The sequence below is a fragment of the Coturnix japonica genome, chromosome 26 (genome assembly GCF_001577835.2).
Source record: "Coturnix japonica isolate 7356 chromosome 26, Coturnix japonica 2.1, whole genome shotgun sequence".
NCBI classification, from domain to species: Eukaryota; Metazoa; Chordata; class Aves; order Galliformes; family Phasianidae; genus Coturnix; species Coturnix japonica.
Window position 1 is genome coordinate 1,191,075 of NC_029541.1, and position 15,692 is coordinate 1,206,766.

The window sequence follows — 15,692 nt, forward strand, 5'->3', positions numbered from 1 at the left end:
AAGACCTGTTGCAAGTGGGTTGACTCACATGGCTTCTCAGCTCTTAGTCATGAGCTTCTTCTCTGGACAGTTAATTAGTTTGTTCTCATGAAGCGCTTTGAAGATGCAAGGCAGGCTGGGAAAGTGAAGTGCTATTAGCTCATTATCTGCAATCTTTTTTTGTGTGTGTGTGTGTATGTGACAAAGCAATAAGGTCTGGGTTCAGCCTAAGATGCTTAACAGCACTAAAAAACGAACCATCCACACACCCAGTTCTGTCCTTATTTCAGTGCAGCTCTTTGCTTCATGGTGCTCATGAATCTCCTTAACCGCAGCCTGGCAGAATAGAGTGGCTTAGCATCAATACACAGAGTGATGCTAAGAGCTACACCTGGCAGAAGACCCAAAAACTTGGAATTTGGACCACAAATTTCAGTCTACTTCCGACTGGGTAGGAAGTAGTGGTTGCATTTGGATGTGAAAGGGGTAAAAGAGGCCAATGTTGTTTTCCATTCTTTTTTATTACACCCTAATGTTGGTGTGTTAGTGGTCAAGCTCAGCACCTGAGATCTTGGAATCTCAAAGAGCAGCGGGAAGTTAAACAGCCCAGAAGGCAACACGTGAGATGAATTAGCATCTGTCTGCACAGAGCAGCTCACATGCGTTGGGTTACGTTCAAAGAGAAGAAGTAATATTGAAAGGATTATTTCTGTGTCTGCAAAGGGTGCACTGGCCAAGCAGCTGCCTTGCAATGGACACAACACTGTTTGCAGAGCTGGTCACTAATTGTGTATCTGGCAATTTGGAGATCTTGCCAGAGGTATTTCAAACTCTGGCATGTGTGGCATAGGTTGGGTTTGAACTTGGATGATCTCAGTGGTCTTTTCCAATAGCAATGATTCAATGGTCCTACGATTTCCATTGACTCTGTGGGTTGCCAACAGTGGTTATGTGACTTCCAGCTCTCATTTCCTGGCTGGATCAGAGCAGCACCAGAAGAATCCAGGCTGGAGAGTCTGCAGCTTTGATAGCAACCAGCCTCTTTGCATTGCTTTACGTCCGACCAGAGACAGTGAAAGCAGCCACAAATTGCTAAGGAAATCCAGTTAGAAGCCTTTCCATCCAGGGATGAGCAAAACAAACAAAGCCCTGAGCATGAATCAGAGCCCAGCAGTGAAGTCCTCTTAATCCTAACCATAATGATGCATTACCCTTCAGCACATGGGTGTTGCTGAGCATGTCAAGCTTTTCTCTGTGGGCTTTTTCTTAGAAAAACAAGAGGAAAGTGAATGCCACCTGGATGCTGTTTTGCTGCTTGTTTCACTCTCGTGACAGAAAGACCCAGGAGATGTGTAGCATCCCATCCTGGCAGCACAGTGCTAGCTCAGCATCCTAGGAATGAAGGCTGGTCCTTTGCAATACTGTACACGTGTGTTTTTGTCCATATGTGCTCACAAAAGATAAAAGATGTTGTTCAGGCCACTTCGCTATGTTTGAGCTTCACTTATCTCCATCTGGGTCCCTTTAATTGACAGTGGAAATGGAAAATTATTAATTAGCCCCTCCTTCCGTCTCCATCTTATGATGGATAAACCATGTGGTTTCTCCATTGGCTCTGTGAGGAACCCAGAGTGACTGCCTCGGTGTCTAATTTTAAGCTGCCCAGGTGAGGCTGGATTGATCCTAAGAGATTTCTCCTAATGAGGAATGAGCAATAAAGGCCAGGGCAGTAGGGAAAGTTTTTCAGATGTGGTTGTTTAGCTCAGCCAAAGGAGACTTTGTGTTTGGTTGCTTGAAAAAAGTAATGCAAGCAAGCTGTCCTTCAAGCCCTGCAAAGCTGCCCATTGCTAGAGGAGAGGAGATGCTGCACTGCTGGCAGCTGGGCATGGGGCAGCCTTGCAGAACCACAAGCATTGGCAAGTTTGTACTGAATATATTATGCCTGGGGATCCCCCAGGAAGACTTTAAGAAAACAGGGTGTTTTGAACATGAAAGTTGTATAAAATCACTCATCCTTTTTGAAATGTCAGTGTCTAGCTAAAGTACTTCAGATTTGTGCCTTGGAATAAGGATGACCCCTGGCTTCCCTGGTCCAGACAGAGGATGCTCTTGGCCCTGGGCACTTTGGGAAGGAGCAGCCCTGGGGCATTAGGGTTGATGATGAGCCTGCAGTGTGCTCTGGTGGCCAAGAAGGCCAATGGGACCCTGGGGTGCATGGCACAGAGTGTGGCCAGCAGAGCAAGGCAGGTGCTCCTCCCCTCTGAGAGCACAGCAGAGGGCTGCAGAGATGGTGGGAGGCCTGGAACCTCTCCCTCATGGGGAAAGGCTGAGAGCCCTGGGGCTGTTCAGCCTGGGGAAGAGATGGCTGAGAGGGAAAAATCCATAAGGAACAAAAAATACTGTGACAAACTCAATTGGTTCTCACAATCCCATTGACTGCTGTGCAGGCTAATTCAGTGCACGGCTTTACCCCTATTCTACCCGCAGCTCCACAGGCTGCAGTGCTGTCTCTGACTTTCCTGGGGTGCTGCAGGTTCTGCTCCTCCTGCCCTGAGCAAGGTGGGGCTCTGAATTGCTGTGTGCCGTTGGTTTTCTCACGGTTCCTGAGCCCTGCAGGGACGTTGCTGCTTCGCTCAGGTTCCTGGGGCAGGAAAGAGGTGGGTGTGGGTTTTGGTCTGTGCACCAGTCACCATTTGGATAGCATAAACACTTACCTGCGCCGTCTCCTCGCTTCCCTCTTTAACCCTCTTCTTCTCTCAGGATATAACTTTGAGGCTGTTTCTGGATTGTGCCTGGGAAAAGAGAGAAAAAGAAGAAACAAGTGAGGTAGGCACAGCCAGTATGGACAGAACCAACAGAGATGTACTGCAGCCTGGGATATCCAAAGCCTCACTGTGATCCCAGCAATGGCCCTTCTGTGACACCGAATCATCACCCTCACCACCATGGGCTGCTCCTCCTTCCCTGCAAGGAAATGAGAATCACTTTCCAAATGGGTGAAACACACTGCAGGAGAGCTCAGGGTGGGACTCAAAGGCACTCAGGACAATCTCACATTTTCCTTTTTGGTTTCTCTTGAGTGTTTCTTTCAGCTCTGCTGACGTGAGGCTGATTTTCCTGTTGTGCCATAAAGGATCGAGGCAGGAATTACCCATCCCTTCGGGAAAAGAGGCTTCCAGGGAAAGAATAGAGAAAGTAGGAGGGAAAGCAACAAGGTGTGCAAAGCAAATCCCTGCTGTGCTTCTTTGTACAGCCTTGGTCATCCCTCAGACTGAAACTTGGCCTCAGGACTGAAAAGCAGCCGCTGTTATTGCCTGTTAGGTAAGAACTTGCAGAGCTCTTGTGAGGCTCCTTAAGAAGGGAAAGGAGGGAGGAACTCTGATTCTATGGGAAAGTATTTGGGTTTTGGAGTGCCAGGACTTCCAAAAGCGCTACCATTTCTGGAGATCTCTACCTGCTCTTTTCCCATTGCATTGCTTTGGGAGGCCAGGCACGCCTGTGCAGAGTGCTCTCTGGCTTTGGTCCCCATTTGGAACTAGATGACCTTTGAGGTCTCTTCCAACCCAAACCATTCTATGATTCTATGATTACATTTGCAGAAATATAGGTACAGGAGACACCAGGCTCGGGCAGGGCTCCTGCTTTGCTCCAGGTATGTCAGCACTAAGCTGCCCAAGCAGAGCTCAGTTGTACCAACCTCACAGCCTTGGGACAGCTGGGACCCCATCCAGGACCTGCAGCATTGGCTGAAGCATTGCTCAGGACCAGTTGTGGGGCGGTGGTTGCCCACTGTGTGAGATTTCCAAGGCTCAGGAGGCTGTACCAGAAACTGGAAGAGCATCACTGAGGCCTGGATGGATGGAGGTCACTCAGTGCAAAAAATCATTGTATCTTCGTATTGGTTGGGTTAGAAGGGACCTTCATGCCCGTATGGTTCCACCTCTGTTGTGGGCTGGCTCTACACGGAGCCCCATCTATGGCCTTCAGCACATCCAGGGATGGGGAACCGACAGCTCTCTGAGCAATACACCAGAAAGGGGCCACGTACCATCCTGCATAGATAACAACTTCAGTCACAGTGAGATCACATCTGCAAGGAGACGTAACTGCGGGAAGGATACAAATGAGGGTTATATGATAGAGAAGCACAAAGCTGTGCACGTTGCAGGGAAGGTAAATAGGGAATGAGTCACTGTGCCTAATGCAGCACTCATGCTCTCCCTGACCCCCAGCTCCTGCAATGGGGATGCCCTGGAGCGTGGGTGCATAAGTGCTGTAGGGCCATGGTCTGTGGGTGCCATGCATATACTGAAGTATGAGTGCACCAGGCCTGCATGGGGCAGGGTTTCTGATACAGGATACCATGTACCCTGGAGGAGTGTGCCACATGGGGTTGGGATGCCACAGTGGTGCCTCTGCTTGGGGAAACCTAGATAGGGGAGCTCTGTTGTGCTTCAGCACAGGGTGATGGTACCACGGGGTCGTTTGTGCTGTTGTGGTGTGTGGCTGAGGCTCAGTGTGCTATTCACACTGCAGTGTGATCTCTGGGCTGTTTAATGAGCCCAAATAGGGAACAGGCTTTTGGTGATGACCTGGGGCAGTGCAGTATTTTGGGGGATGCCCAGGATCTGTGGGGAATGCATCCCACAGGCCCAAGAATGCTCTGAACACAACACAGAGTGTGCATATCTACAAGCTTCCCTGCTGTAACACTGTGGAAAGCCCAGCAATGACAGCAAAGCAGCAAGGTCCTAGGCTGCAGTAAGTGAGGATTTGCTCAAACACAACAGCTGTGGGCACAAAAATAAAGGAAAGAAGCTGCTTACCTTCAGAAGGCCTCAGGCAGGCAGGGATCTCCAGTGAAACATCCTCACCTCCACTTGTCAGCCCTTAAATGAGGTCTGGGAAGGGATGCATTCTGGCTCCACTCCTCCCAGTCACTCAGCTGCATTACATTGCATGCACCTGAGCTCCCCTGGGTTGGCCCTGCCTTCCCACCAAGTGCTCCATCACTGCTTCAAGCCATGACTTAGCATTTCCATTACACCTGCCTGAAAATGAACTTTTCTCGTGTGCTTGTATGAAAGATACTGGCCCCAAATGCAAACACATGCAAGATTCTTGGTATTCACTTTATGTGCTTTGAATGGATAGAGAGAGACCCAAACAGTGGGTAGTGTATCATATAGAAAACTCTTTGCTCCTGTAGCCTTTAACTTAAATGACTGGACTCAGCTGTGCCTGCAGGTGCCGTTTGTACCCAAAAAAGCTTTGGAATGGACACCATCACTACATGTGGTACTGACAATTAATCCTCTCAAGGAGTTCTGGATGCATAGCTTCAGAAGGGCTTTTATAAGGCAATTACTGAGGCACTCCAAAACCAACTGGAAACATGCCTGCTGCACTATGGCCTAGAAGCAGCTTGAGTAAGGAATGGTGGTGGTTGCCAATGCAATTTTGGTTTCAAAGTGTTCATGTGTGAGATCCATCCAAGGCTGATTAAGAAGTTTGGGTTTCGGGGCTTTGCCTTGGAGCTGCATCCCCTGCTGTCCCCCCACCCCTCAGAGGTCTCAGCAGAGGATGCTCCCACAAAGGAGCTCTGCAGATCCTGAGCATGGATTTGCAGGATGTACCAAGCCTGTCTGATATCTACGAATCCTCTTGTAAGATACTGGTCAGGGCTGAGCATCATTCCTAAGCCTTGCCATGAGTAAACAAACCAGACACGCTTTGTAGCTGAGATCATGTTCCCTTTGGCACGTTTCCTCTTTGAAGAGCCATCTTTTGAAGGAGATCAAGAGAGTGCTGCTTCCTGGCTGGCTCTGAGCTCCCCAGCATGGGCAGTACTGTGCCTTCTGTGCACCCCACACTTGCTTTATCCTTATGTACACCATGTTACAGCTGCTGCAGGATGTGAAGCAGAGACCAAACTCTTCGGTGCTGTTAGCAGCAGTTCCTTGGAGAAGGCTGGGAAGTTCCCAGAGCAGAAGCAGCCTTAAATTTGCTCCTGATTAGCATGAAGAGTCCACACATCACCATGTGCCCTAAGACTAAAGGTCATGTTTGTGTGTGAAACTTTAGTGAACTATAGATCAATAAGGAATGGGTGCTAAATGACACAGAGGCACCAGCACAGAAAAGTGTTAGTGATACACTCGGGGTGAAATAATCTTGCCACATGCAAACCATGACATTGAAGTGACCATAACTACTTGCAGGGAACTCCAGGGCCCCACACCATTGACATCCAAATGGTGAAATCAACACATAGACTTCCATAGACTGGAGTGGTAACTCATGGTTACTCTCCCATGAAAGCAAAATAAATCCATCTGCAACAACTGGCTTGAAGAAATTCCAGCAGTTTTTATTGATTTCAGCTTTTCCAATGAAGCAAATACATACAGTACAGCCAAAACAAAACTCTGATACATTATTCTCACATACCTATATCTTACAGAATACACTGTATAGCTATGGACTGGCAGGCTCGGGTGGTCTCAAACTGCTGTATGGTCAGAGAGGAATAAAACTGCCTTCTGCCTTCCATGCAGTCCATGAGGCTTCTGAAATGCTGGGGTGGGTTGGATTGTACATACACGAAACAGACAAAGCATTTAAGAGAAAACAGGCCAAAAAAGCTCTGCTAAGCCCAGGACAAACAAGTGTGGTATTTATTTACATGGTTGTGTGTCCTGCGCACAAATCAAGCCCCAATTGCTCTTATTCTGCTGCTGGCAGAGATCAGGGTGCTGCTCGCTGTGCTCATTCCCTCCTCAGTAGTTGTCCATCACTCCAACCCATGTCCTGCAGACCTGCCCTGGCTGTATCCCTGCAGGTCTGCCCTGCCTTGCCTTTTACACAGGGAAAAAATCAGCTCAGCAAGGAGCAGTTTGCAGCTGAAGACATGCCTCTATGAAGCAATGTCTCCCTCGAAGGAAGAACACTGGTGGAAAAAGGTGAGAGCAGCATCCCGGTGCTGAGCTCTGCCTCTGGGAGAAGTGTGGTTTGGAAAAGAAGGTCCCCAGACTTCTGGGTATGAGCAACACCAGAGGTTTTCCTTACACTGCCAGACATCAGCGTCACTTCACCTACATGGGTAGAGTCTGTAGTCCAGATTTAACACAGAGAAACTGAGAGGGAAATAGAGATGAGTATCAGAGAGTTTCCTTGTGGGGGAAAAAGAGCTGCAAAGAGCACAGGGGTGTCAGAGGGGCCACAGCTCAGCCCTGCTCTCCTGGGTTAACTGTATTCTGAGGTATGAGAGCAGCAACCTGCAGCATCATAGGGAAACTGAGGCTGGAGGGAGCTCCCAGCTCAGGGCAGGGAGAGCATCCAGGGCTGCACACAGCCGAGAGCTGAAGATCAGCTTTGCTGGAGGAGAGTTGGACCAGATGGCCTTCAAAGGTCTCTTCCATCTCCAATAATCCTATGATTCTATATGAGATCTCCAAGGATGAAGACAGGTTTTATTGGTACCATTCGGTCAGCTTTGCTGCACATCACTAACACTGATGTGAATGATGTATCCAATCCTCTGAGCTCAGTGCTTTGTAATGAAACCTCCACTACTTGTAAATGTAATTGTGGGATGATTACAGCAGCTCTTTGTGCCTAATATAGAGCTGCTGTAAATTGCATTACCGGTGTAAGCAGCAGCACTGTTTTAAAATAAAGCTCAAATAACAGCCAATTAGAATGAATTTCCTCAATATTCCATCATTCCATTTTGCAGTTAGCTCTCCCAATTAATTTTAGAAGGAAAAAAAACATTAGCTCCCAGGACTTACTGCCTAACGTGTAATTACAGCAACAAATCTGAATGCAAAATTGCACGCAATGGAATTCTAAAGCAAAACTGCAACAACCCTTCCTGCGGACACTGCAGCCTTTCTGGATGTCCATAGACATGGGCCATGCCATATACACTCTGAACCATGAAATGAAGACGTACACCCAGCTATGCAACAGCTGGCAACTGTGGTGAGGGAATGCCCACAGGCCTGGGCTCCTCCACTGCTGTTTAAAACGCTCCTGAAACTGTCCTACCGGATTCACCTGGTTCCAGCTCTCCACTTCAAAGGTGCTTTTTGCTCTTTCATTTGGCTGGGAGCTCCGCGTAGAAAGCTCTCGACTGAACGTGGGTGAATGCAAGCAAATAGCTGTTGCTCATTAAAGCGCACAAGGCTGAGCCGCCCTTTGTAGACCAGGAGAAAAGCGGCTGGCACTCCTCTCGCTCTGCGCCATGTGCTCTGAGTGGGGATGATGCTGCCCAGAGCAGAGCTGGGGTCAGGCCTTCCAGGTCAGTGGGATGTGCCAGCTGTCACCAAGCGAGGAGCTGAACCCTGCAAACATGAGACTGCTCCTCCCTGCCAGGCTCAGATCCATAAACCACCCTTCCCAAACACCTCCTGCACCCTCCATATCTGCACATCTCTGTGCCCCTGCAGCACACCCTCTGCTGATCCCCCCCCCTGCAGCTCTGAGCTCTCATTTCTCACATGCTTTGCCATTTTCACTATTTCTTTACACTGCTTGGTACAAACAAAGCGTGATGACAGAGGCCACATCCCTCACTCTTGGCACTCAGTGATGCTGGGCAAAGCCAGCTCCTCCTCCTGGCTCCAGCTTCCCAAAAGCCATATTTCTCCTCACACGGTCCCTATGGTTGCATTGTTCCAGTGCCCAGTGATTGATTTGACACCTGGTGAGACCATGCTCTGTGTTAGCACTGTGAATACAGCTTCAGAGAGCAGGCGCTGAGTGCCAGGGGAGAATCAGCAGCTGACAATTTGCTTCTGGAGATAAAGAGTTTAGGTAACAAGAAACACTAATAACTATGAGAGCTCATAGGAGGAAATAAAAATCAGAAGCAGGAAAGAAGCTCATGTTCATAAATGTTAGGAAGAAGCAGCCTTTTCAAAGAAGAGTATTGTGTGTATCTGTTGATAACAGCCATATATGCAACGTGGGGACAACATTAAACAGGCAATTTTTGCACTTCTGGGTGAAAATGGGTCGTGACGAATTTGGTGTGGCAGCATTTGTTGCATGGATCGGGTGGGATTTGTTGTAGCTGCGAGGGGCTGAGACTGCACAGCTGACATTGAGTTTTGGTGGGGACTCAGCCCTACTCACCAGGTGTGAGCGTTGGCCGCGTGCACACACACAGCAATGTGGGCACAGTTACACAGACACACTCCTTGCAAAATAAAACAATAAACATATTGACATCAAGAAATTATAACCTCAATAAAAGTCCCTTCTCCTCCCCCACCCCCGCCCCCCCCAAAAAAAGGAAGAAAATGTTTAAAAATATCAGTATGATCCACACGAAATCCATACGTTTGGTTTGCTTTACAGTTGAGTTTAACTCACAAACATTCTCTACATCTTTAACATCCTAAGTAACTGTGAACGGGTTGTGTTCCTGGAGATCAACCAATTCCAAACTCTGAAAAACAAAGATACCCAGATATGACAGCACTGAAGATATCATTTCTATTCATTCATACCCAACTTCCAGTCTTTTCCCTTCACCCATCCCCAGTTTCTGTGCCCCTTCTCCATGGATGAGGGCCCCATTCTCACCTGCAGCCCAAATGCGTGTGGAGAGGTTCCTAAAATCTGGAGGGAAGAGTCCTGAAGGTCGTTCCAGCTAAAGATCCCATCATGTTCTTATCAAATCCTTGCTGAAAAAGCAGGTGGGTATGGAGTGAAGTGAATGTGCATTGCTTTCAGAATGGATAACTATCAACTGCTGTGGGAAACCCCAGCTGGCCAATTCAAAAGCATCCTTAAAGCTCCATTCTCAGACAGGCTCCTCTACTCTCTTCATGTCCTTAACACACGAGTGGTCACCTTCATAGATGGACCTCCCTTTTCTCACATCTAAGTTTTGGGCTCCTCTAGCTCAGCTGGGGGAAAGGACTTTGCCTTAGTCCCTTAGTGAACATTAGTTCATCTTATTGCCTATCCTGGAAAAACAGCACAGATACATGCAAGGTGCGTCTCTGCTTGCAGACTCCCACCCCAATGTACACCCAATGCAATGACCATATGTGGGAGCACGTGCATGACTCAAAGCTACACCACCAGCTCCTATGGAGAAAGTCCCTCACCGTTAAGAGAAGAACAATATTTAGGCTCCCTCTCCCTTCCTGCCCCCGGGGTATTCCCCTTTGTGGATGTTACTCCTTCTCTTTAATTTAGCCCTTTGCTCTGTGCAGGTGCTACTGTTGGTGAGCTGGAAAAACCCATCTGGTTCAAAGCGAGCCACTGGGCTGGGAGCTGGCCCTGTGCCCTGACTGTGCAGCACTTCTGCAGTTTCTGTTGCAGGGTGTAAAACAAACCCTAAATATTCCTCTTGGGGGCTGTAGAGGTTATTCTGACTGTAGGGGTGATATGACCACAGGGTAGGGCTATGGTAGGAAGAAAATGAGAGAAAAGAGTGGAGGAACCTCACAAAGACCTCTGCTAACACATGGAGTGTGTCACAGGGCTGTGCCATCAGCTAAATTGCAGAGGTGTTCTCCTTACCTGCTTGAGCACACTCTGGAGCTCCCTGTTTGACCAAAGGTCTGTCAGGAGGAGGCGAGCAGCTTCGGCTGCTTTTGGACAGGAGCTGGGAAGATGAAAGCAACATGGGGGAGTTATGGATAGCCACAATGCAGCACCAGAAGCCACCTCCAGCCAGGCACTCGCTGGCTTGATAGATGACTGCAAATGAAATCACAGAGCCATTAATATTCCCAGTTGGAAGGGCCCCATCATTGAAACCAACCCTTCATTGCTCCCCCAGCAATGGTACATGGCAATACACCCTGGGACCAGAACAGAACAAACAGAAAGGGTAGATCTGAGCTGAAAATGTACTTCTGGAGTGTGAAATTTGGAAGGGTGAAGAAGCAAAGTGGTGTCAATGTGGACTTCATGGGGACGTTGTGGGCGAATCCCTCAGGAGGGCAGCACAGGGAAGGGCTCTGTGCTCACAATAACAACTGTAACCAGAAGTCCTTGCTCAGCACAAGTTAATAGATACTTGCTCACGTAACAGCTCCGAAACCATGAGTCATAACAGTATCTTCTATAATTTTGGAACATTTCATACGACAACCCAGATCTAACCCTCAGTGCCAGCTGTTATCACTGCTCCTGATCTGCTGGACCATGTCCTGCCTGTGGGATAGTCCTGAGCCCTGTGACAGCCCCAGCCTGTCTCAGCCATGGGGAGCAGGATCAGACCCTCCCTGGCTCCCAGCACGGTACAGCTCCACAAAGCCACCATCCCTGGAGCTGCTCAAGAAGAGGGTAGATGTGGCATTGAGGGACATGGTTGGTGGGCATGGTGGGGCTGGGTTGAACTTGGGGACCCTTGAGGCCTTTTCCAACTTTAGTGACTCCATGATCTTCTGCTTCTGTTGTGTCTTCCAAACAGTGCATTAGGCTAATGAGAAATGGGACTGGCAGAGTGAGACCTGCAAGCATCATCCTGTGAGGGTAAAAACCCAATGAGCAAATGTAGGGCTTTTTTCTAACAGACACAGCAGATGGTACCAAAAACCTTCTAGTCAACAAGAAATGGCCACACTTAATCTGGTCAGAATGACCACATGGGCGATGCAGATCGTGTTGTTGGCTCTGCCTGGAGGACTGGAAGAGCAGCACACAACAAGAAATTCTTAAGCAATGTTTTGGGCCAAGAGAAGGAGGTTTTATTGCAAAATTGTTCTTCTGGTTCTAACCATCCCATACTCTGTCATCAGAATGACCATGCGTAAAAAAATGCTGTGGCTGAAAATCTGGCCAAACAGCCATTGAAAAGCAATGAACATGGAGGTATTTAGGATGCAATATTTTGCTACCTGGGATTGAAAATAACAGTGTGAACACATGCCATCATCACTATGAAGGCTGCGTCACAGAGGAGGATATATGCAGGAGACAGACAATTATCTAATAGGGATGCACCAGGAAGGAGAAGTAACCACAGCAATCAGATAAACTGGAACTGTTTATGCCTTTCACTGAGAATACAGCTACACGGAGCACCAGGGGAAGGGAGCCCAACTCGGAGGGGTGCTGGTTGGTGTCTGAGAGGAACGTGAGAAAGGAAAGCATCCATAAGGGAACATGGGGTCAGCATCCAGCATCACCAGCAGCCCTGCAGGAGCTGCTGGGTCCAGTTATTACCACCAGGGAATGTGAGGCTCTTTCTGACATTGGAACAGACAAATTCTACCCTGAAGTTTCCCATTTGCTTTCAGAGATGGTACAGGGAAGTGGGAAAAGTTAGCTCCAATCTCTAGAAGGGATGTGGCTATCATATCCCAAAACAATATAGTTGGCATGAGCCAGATGAGTCCTGGATGTAAACTGCTAGTGTTTTTTTCATAAGAACAGCACAGAAATCCACGGGGGCAGAAATATATACTGCAGTAAAAGGAACAATTCAAACTCACATGGGAGTTTCTCAGGAGAAATTTGCGATACTGTCAGGAGAAATAGAAACTGGAGACTTCCCTGGAGTTTAGTAACTCTCACAGTGAGTCAATGGAAACAAAGCTCATCATGCTGAATAGCCAAGGCAATTTAGGAATGCATGGCCCCGGTTGTGCAATGCTCTGCTAAAGCAGTAATGAGCCAAGGACCGGTCTGAGGGAGTCCAAGCGGGACTTCAGGCAGAAGTTAATGCCATTCATAAGAATGAAGACTTAGAAGAGGGCAGGGTTTGGTGTTAATCGAGCTTGCTGCAGAATGGAAGCATATAAAAGCAATGAAGTGACTGATATTTGTTGGCTGAGGCCCAGCCTAAACAGAGAGGCCACTGGTAATGACTGAGAATCTCTTAGAACAAGAGGTAAATTGTAAGTGGTTTGTCAAAAGATGACAGAGAAGGCATGTGAATGTCTTCTCATAACAGAAAACAATAGGCTGCTTGCACAAGGTATTTTAAAACAAAGCCAGATGGGAGGAGAGATGAGAGTCCTGGAATGGAGATATGGCCAAAGACTGTGAGCTCCAATTTGGGCAGAACACAGTTTGGTAAGAGTCAACAAGCTGTAGTGTGGGGCCATAAAGGTACAAAATTCAAACCATCCCTGAAAGGAAAAGTGGTAAAATCTGTTCGGACTGTTGAAGTTAATGAAATACAGGCAGTAAACCAGAGCATCTTCTTATAAGATCTGCATATGGTTCATCACAGCTGAGTTTTGGCCATTTGAGGTGAATGCTCCAACCAAAAAGATGAACCAGTGTGAATGTTCAAGCTAAGCATAACACCAGTAGAGCAGCACATTTCCTGAGACTTTTTCCATGTGTTCTGCCCCAGACTCACCCATTTCGGCACAGGCTTACTACATTATTGAGCATGTTGCTTGTCAAGTAACACTTTCCCAGGTGTGGGTTGGACATGATGAGGTTCCTCAGAGTGTAACAAGCTGATGTCATGATCTCGCCATAGCTGTTGGTATTTCCAGACTGGAATGACAGGAGACGTGATACATCTGGGAGCACCTGGTGAGCTAAAGAGGTGGAATGTTCCAATCAACATTTAAATAAACCCAGCACAGGTGAATGAAATTATTTGTGTTAGCATTATTCAGCGCAAGAATGCAGTGTTATTCCCTAAAGGAGGCACTAATAAGTCTGGATGGTAACAGCATAGTAGCTTCAGTTGGTTTCCAGACCCACAGTGAGGACCTCTGGAAAGGTATTGATTTAGGTCATGTCTGGCTCAGTTCCCCAAACACTATCATCTGCACTGCATCCTCCCAGCCCTGCAGATTCATCATTATCCATTAAGCATTCCATCTGATTGCAAAGGCTGAGAGAGCATGTATTGTGTTAAGCCTGCTTATATCACCTGTAATGGTCTTTTGACCAGAACAAATGACACCATTTGCCCAGTATGGGAGCTTGGCTGAGTCTTATTATGGGGTGTATAAAGAGAGGGAAGATATTAGAGAGGTAGAAACTAGACATGGTACTGAAATCTACTGTGGTGGAAATGGCTTACCCATGGTTTTGTGCAGGATAGGATGTCGGGACATGTTGCTCAGCAGAGAAGCACCAGACCGGACAACTTCGGAGCTGTTGGACTGCAGGAGCCGTGCTATGCGAGGCAAACCTTTTTCCTTCACCCCAATCAATTGGCTCATGGCATTGGACATCTAGGAGACAGAACAGCAATGTCTCATGACTTCCAATGCTGGAAGAATGCACCTACAACAATGTGCATATATGATGATACTACAAAATAAGCACATCTCCTGCCTTAATCCCACTTACTTTGTCATTTACTCCTCCATCAAGTCAGCCTCTCATCCTCTGTCATATGGCAGGGACTTCTGTCCTCTTTCTGGAGGCCTGTAGGATCTCCTAACTGATATTCCCAACCAATTGAGACATTTTACCTTTCATGTCCATATTGTCTTCGCTCAGCTCCCTGCCATGCCACAACTAATAGGCTGCTTTGGAATAGAAACAGCTAATGATACCTTTAAATAATGAGCTGAAGGACAAAAATACACATCTTGGAACCTGATTTCATGTTTTGCTTACGTAAGTCTAGAAGATCTTAGGGCGTAACCAATGCAGCTGAGTGCTCCTGGACTTTGAAGCACATGCCATTAATAAATTGCCCACTTATTAATAGAGTTTAATCTGAACTTCTCAGCTACCACAGCACAAGATATCATCACACTACTGGAGTGACACACATCCATCAGCAGTGATGTGGAGATGGAGGGAGCAGGGTGGGAGGTACCCCCTTATGTGGGCTGAGACCCAGCGTCCCTCCTGTGTGCCAGGAGACACGCACTGCGTTACAGATCCATGCCAGCACAATTGAAATATATAAAGCTGAGGCTGAGAAGAGATTCATAGTCCTCCTATAACAGCTAAAGGGCTACAGTAAGCTTTGCAAGCTTCTCCTCTGTTTCTCTATCCTTTAAATGCCAACAAATGCAGCAATCCACCCCAACTTCAGCTCTGAGATGGAACAAAAACTGTGAAAGTACACCCAGGTCTCCATTCCAACCATCCTATCCCAGAAGGCTGAAGCAAGTTATCTCACCACTGGTGGAACAACTCATTGTTTTCTTTCCCACCTCTCAAGAAGCCACTTTTGGTTGATGAAAGCCTTTTTATTTCCATGGAGCAAATAGCTCCATGTCTCCAATTAGCCCTGTCCATACTGAGACAACCTCCATCCTTGTTAGTAGTGAGGCAGTTCAGTTAAATCCCAAAGTATTTCACATTGAAAGACTCGTAACCCAAAAGAAAGCCTTGGAACTAAAGCTCCCAGCAGATCAGAGCTGTTAATGCTGTCCAACAAAGGCTCCTGCAGTGAGTCACACTGCGTTGCTGGGTGGAACGCCCCGCACACGTGACAAACCTCTCCTACGTACAAAATAATTACCCCTTTATCTCCCTCGCCATCTTATTTAAATTAGAATTGATGAAGTTTGACACAAACAGACAAGTCGAGGTTTGCCCACGTGAGCACAGCCTGTGGGGACATGCCCACGGCGCTGACGTTGGGCACTGCAACTCACCATGTTCCAGCCCCTGCAACGCCCACAGCATCACTGCCTATGTCACCTTCATGCTGCCATACTACAGATGTCTATAGGACATACAGATGTCTATAGGACATCTGTCTGTGAGAGTAATGAGCAGTTGTGATGTGACCATGATGGCAATCCACC

General features: G+C 47.6%; 1 protein-coding gene and 1 long non-coding RNA gene across 4 annotated transcripts in view; both read right to left on the reverse strand.

The window, feature by feature from the left end:
* Positions 1-1,310: 1,310 nt before the first annotated feature.
* Positions 1,311-4,837, reverse strand: LOC116654422. 3 transcript variants are annotated; one of them, XR_004309662.1, is made up of 4 exons: positions 4,806-4,833; positions 3,677-4,031; positions 2,694-2,771; positions 1,311-2,620 (listed from the first exon to the last, which is right to left on the reverse strand). It is a non-coding gene; the product is annotated as an uncharacterized LOC116654422 (long non-coding RNA). The 3 variants fall into 3 exon arrangements; XR_004309661.1 differs by having other exon boundaries at positions 4,028-4,085; positions 4,806-4,832; XR_004309663.1 differs by lacking the exon at positions 3,677-4,031 and having other exon boundaries at positions 4,806-4,837.
* Positions 4,838-6,328: 1,491 nt separating this feature from the next.
* Positions 6,329-15,692, reverse strand: part of PKP1 (plakophilin 1) — a 35,614-nt gene continuing 26,250 nt past the window's right edge. The window contains exons 10-14 of the mRNA XM_032449281.1: positions 14,000-14,153; positions 13,319-13,505; positions 10,522-10,606; positions 9,574-9,674; positions 6,329-9,436 (exon numbers count right to left, since the gene is read on the reverse strand). Of these exons, the coding sequence (XP_032305172.1) occupies positions 9,603-9,674; positions 10,522-10,606; positions 13,319-13,505; positions 14,000-14,153 (498 nt within the window). The 3' untranslated portion in view covers positions 6,329-9,436; positions 9,574-9,602. The remainder of the gene's footprint in view (positions 9,437-9,573; positions 9,675-10,521; positions 10,607-13,318; positions 13,506-13,999; positions 14,154-15,692) is intronic.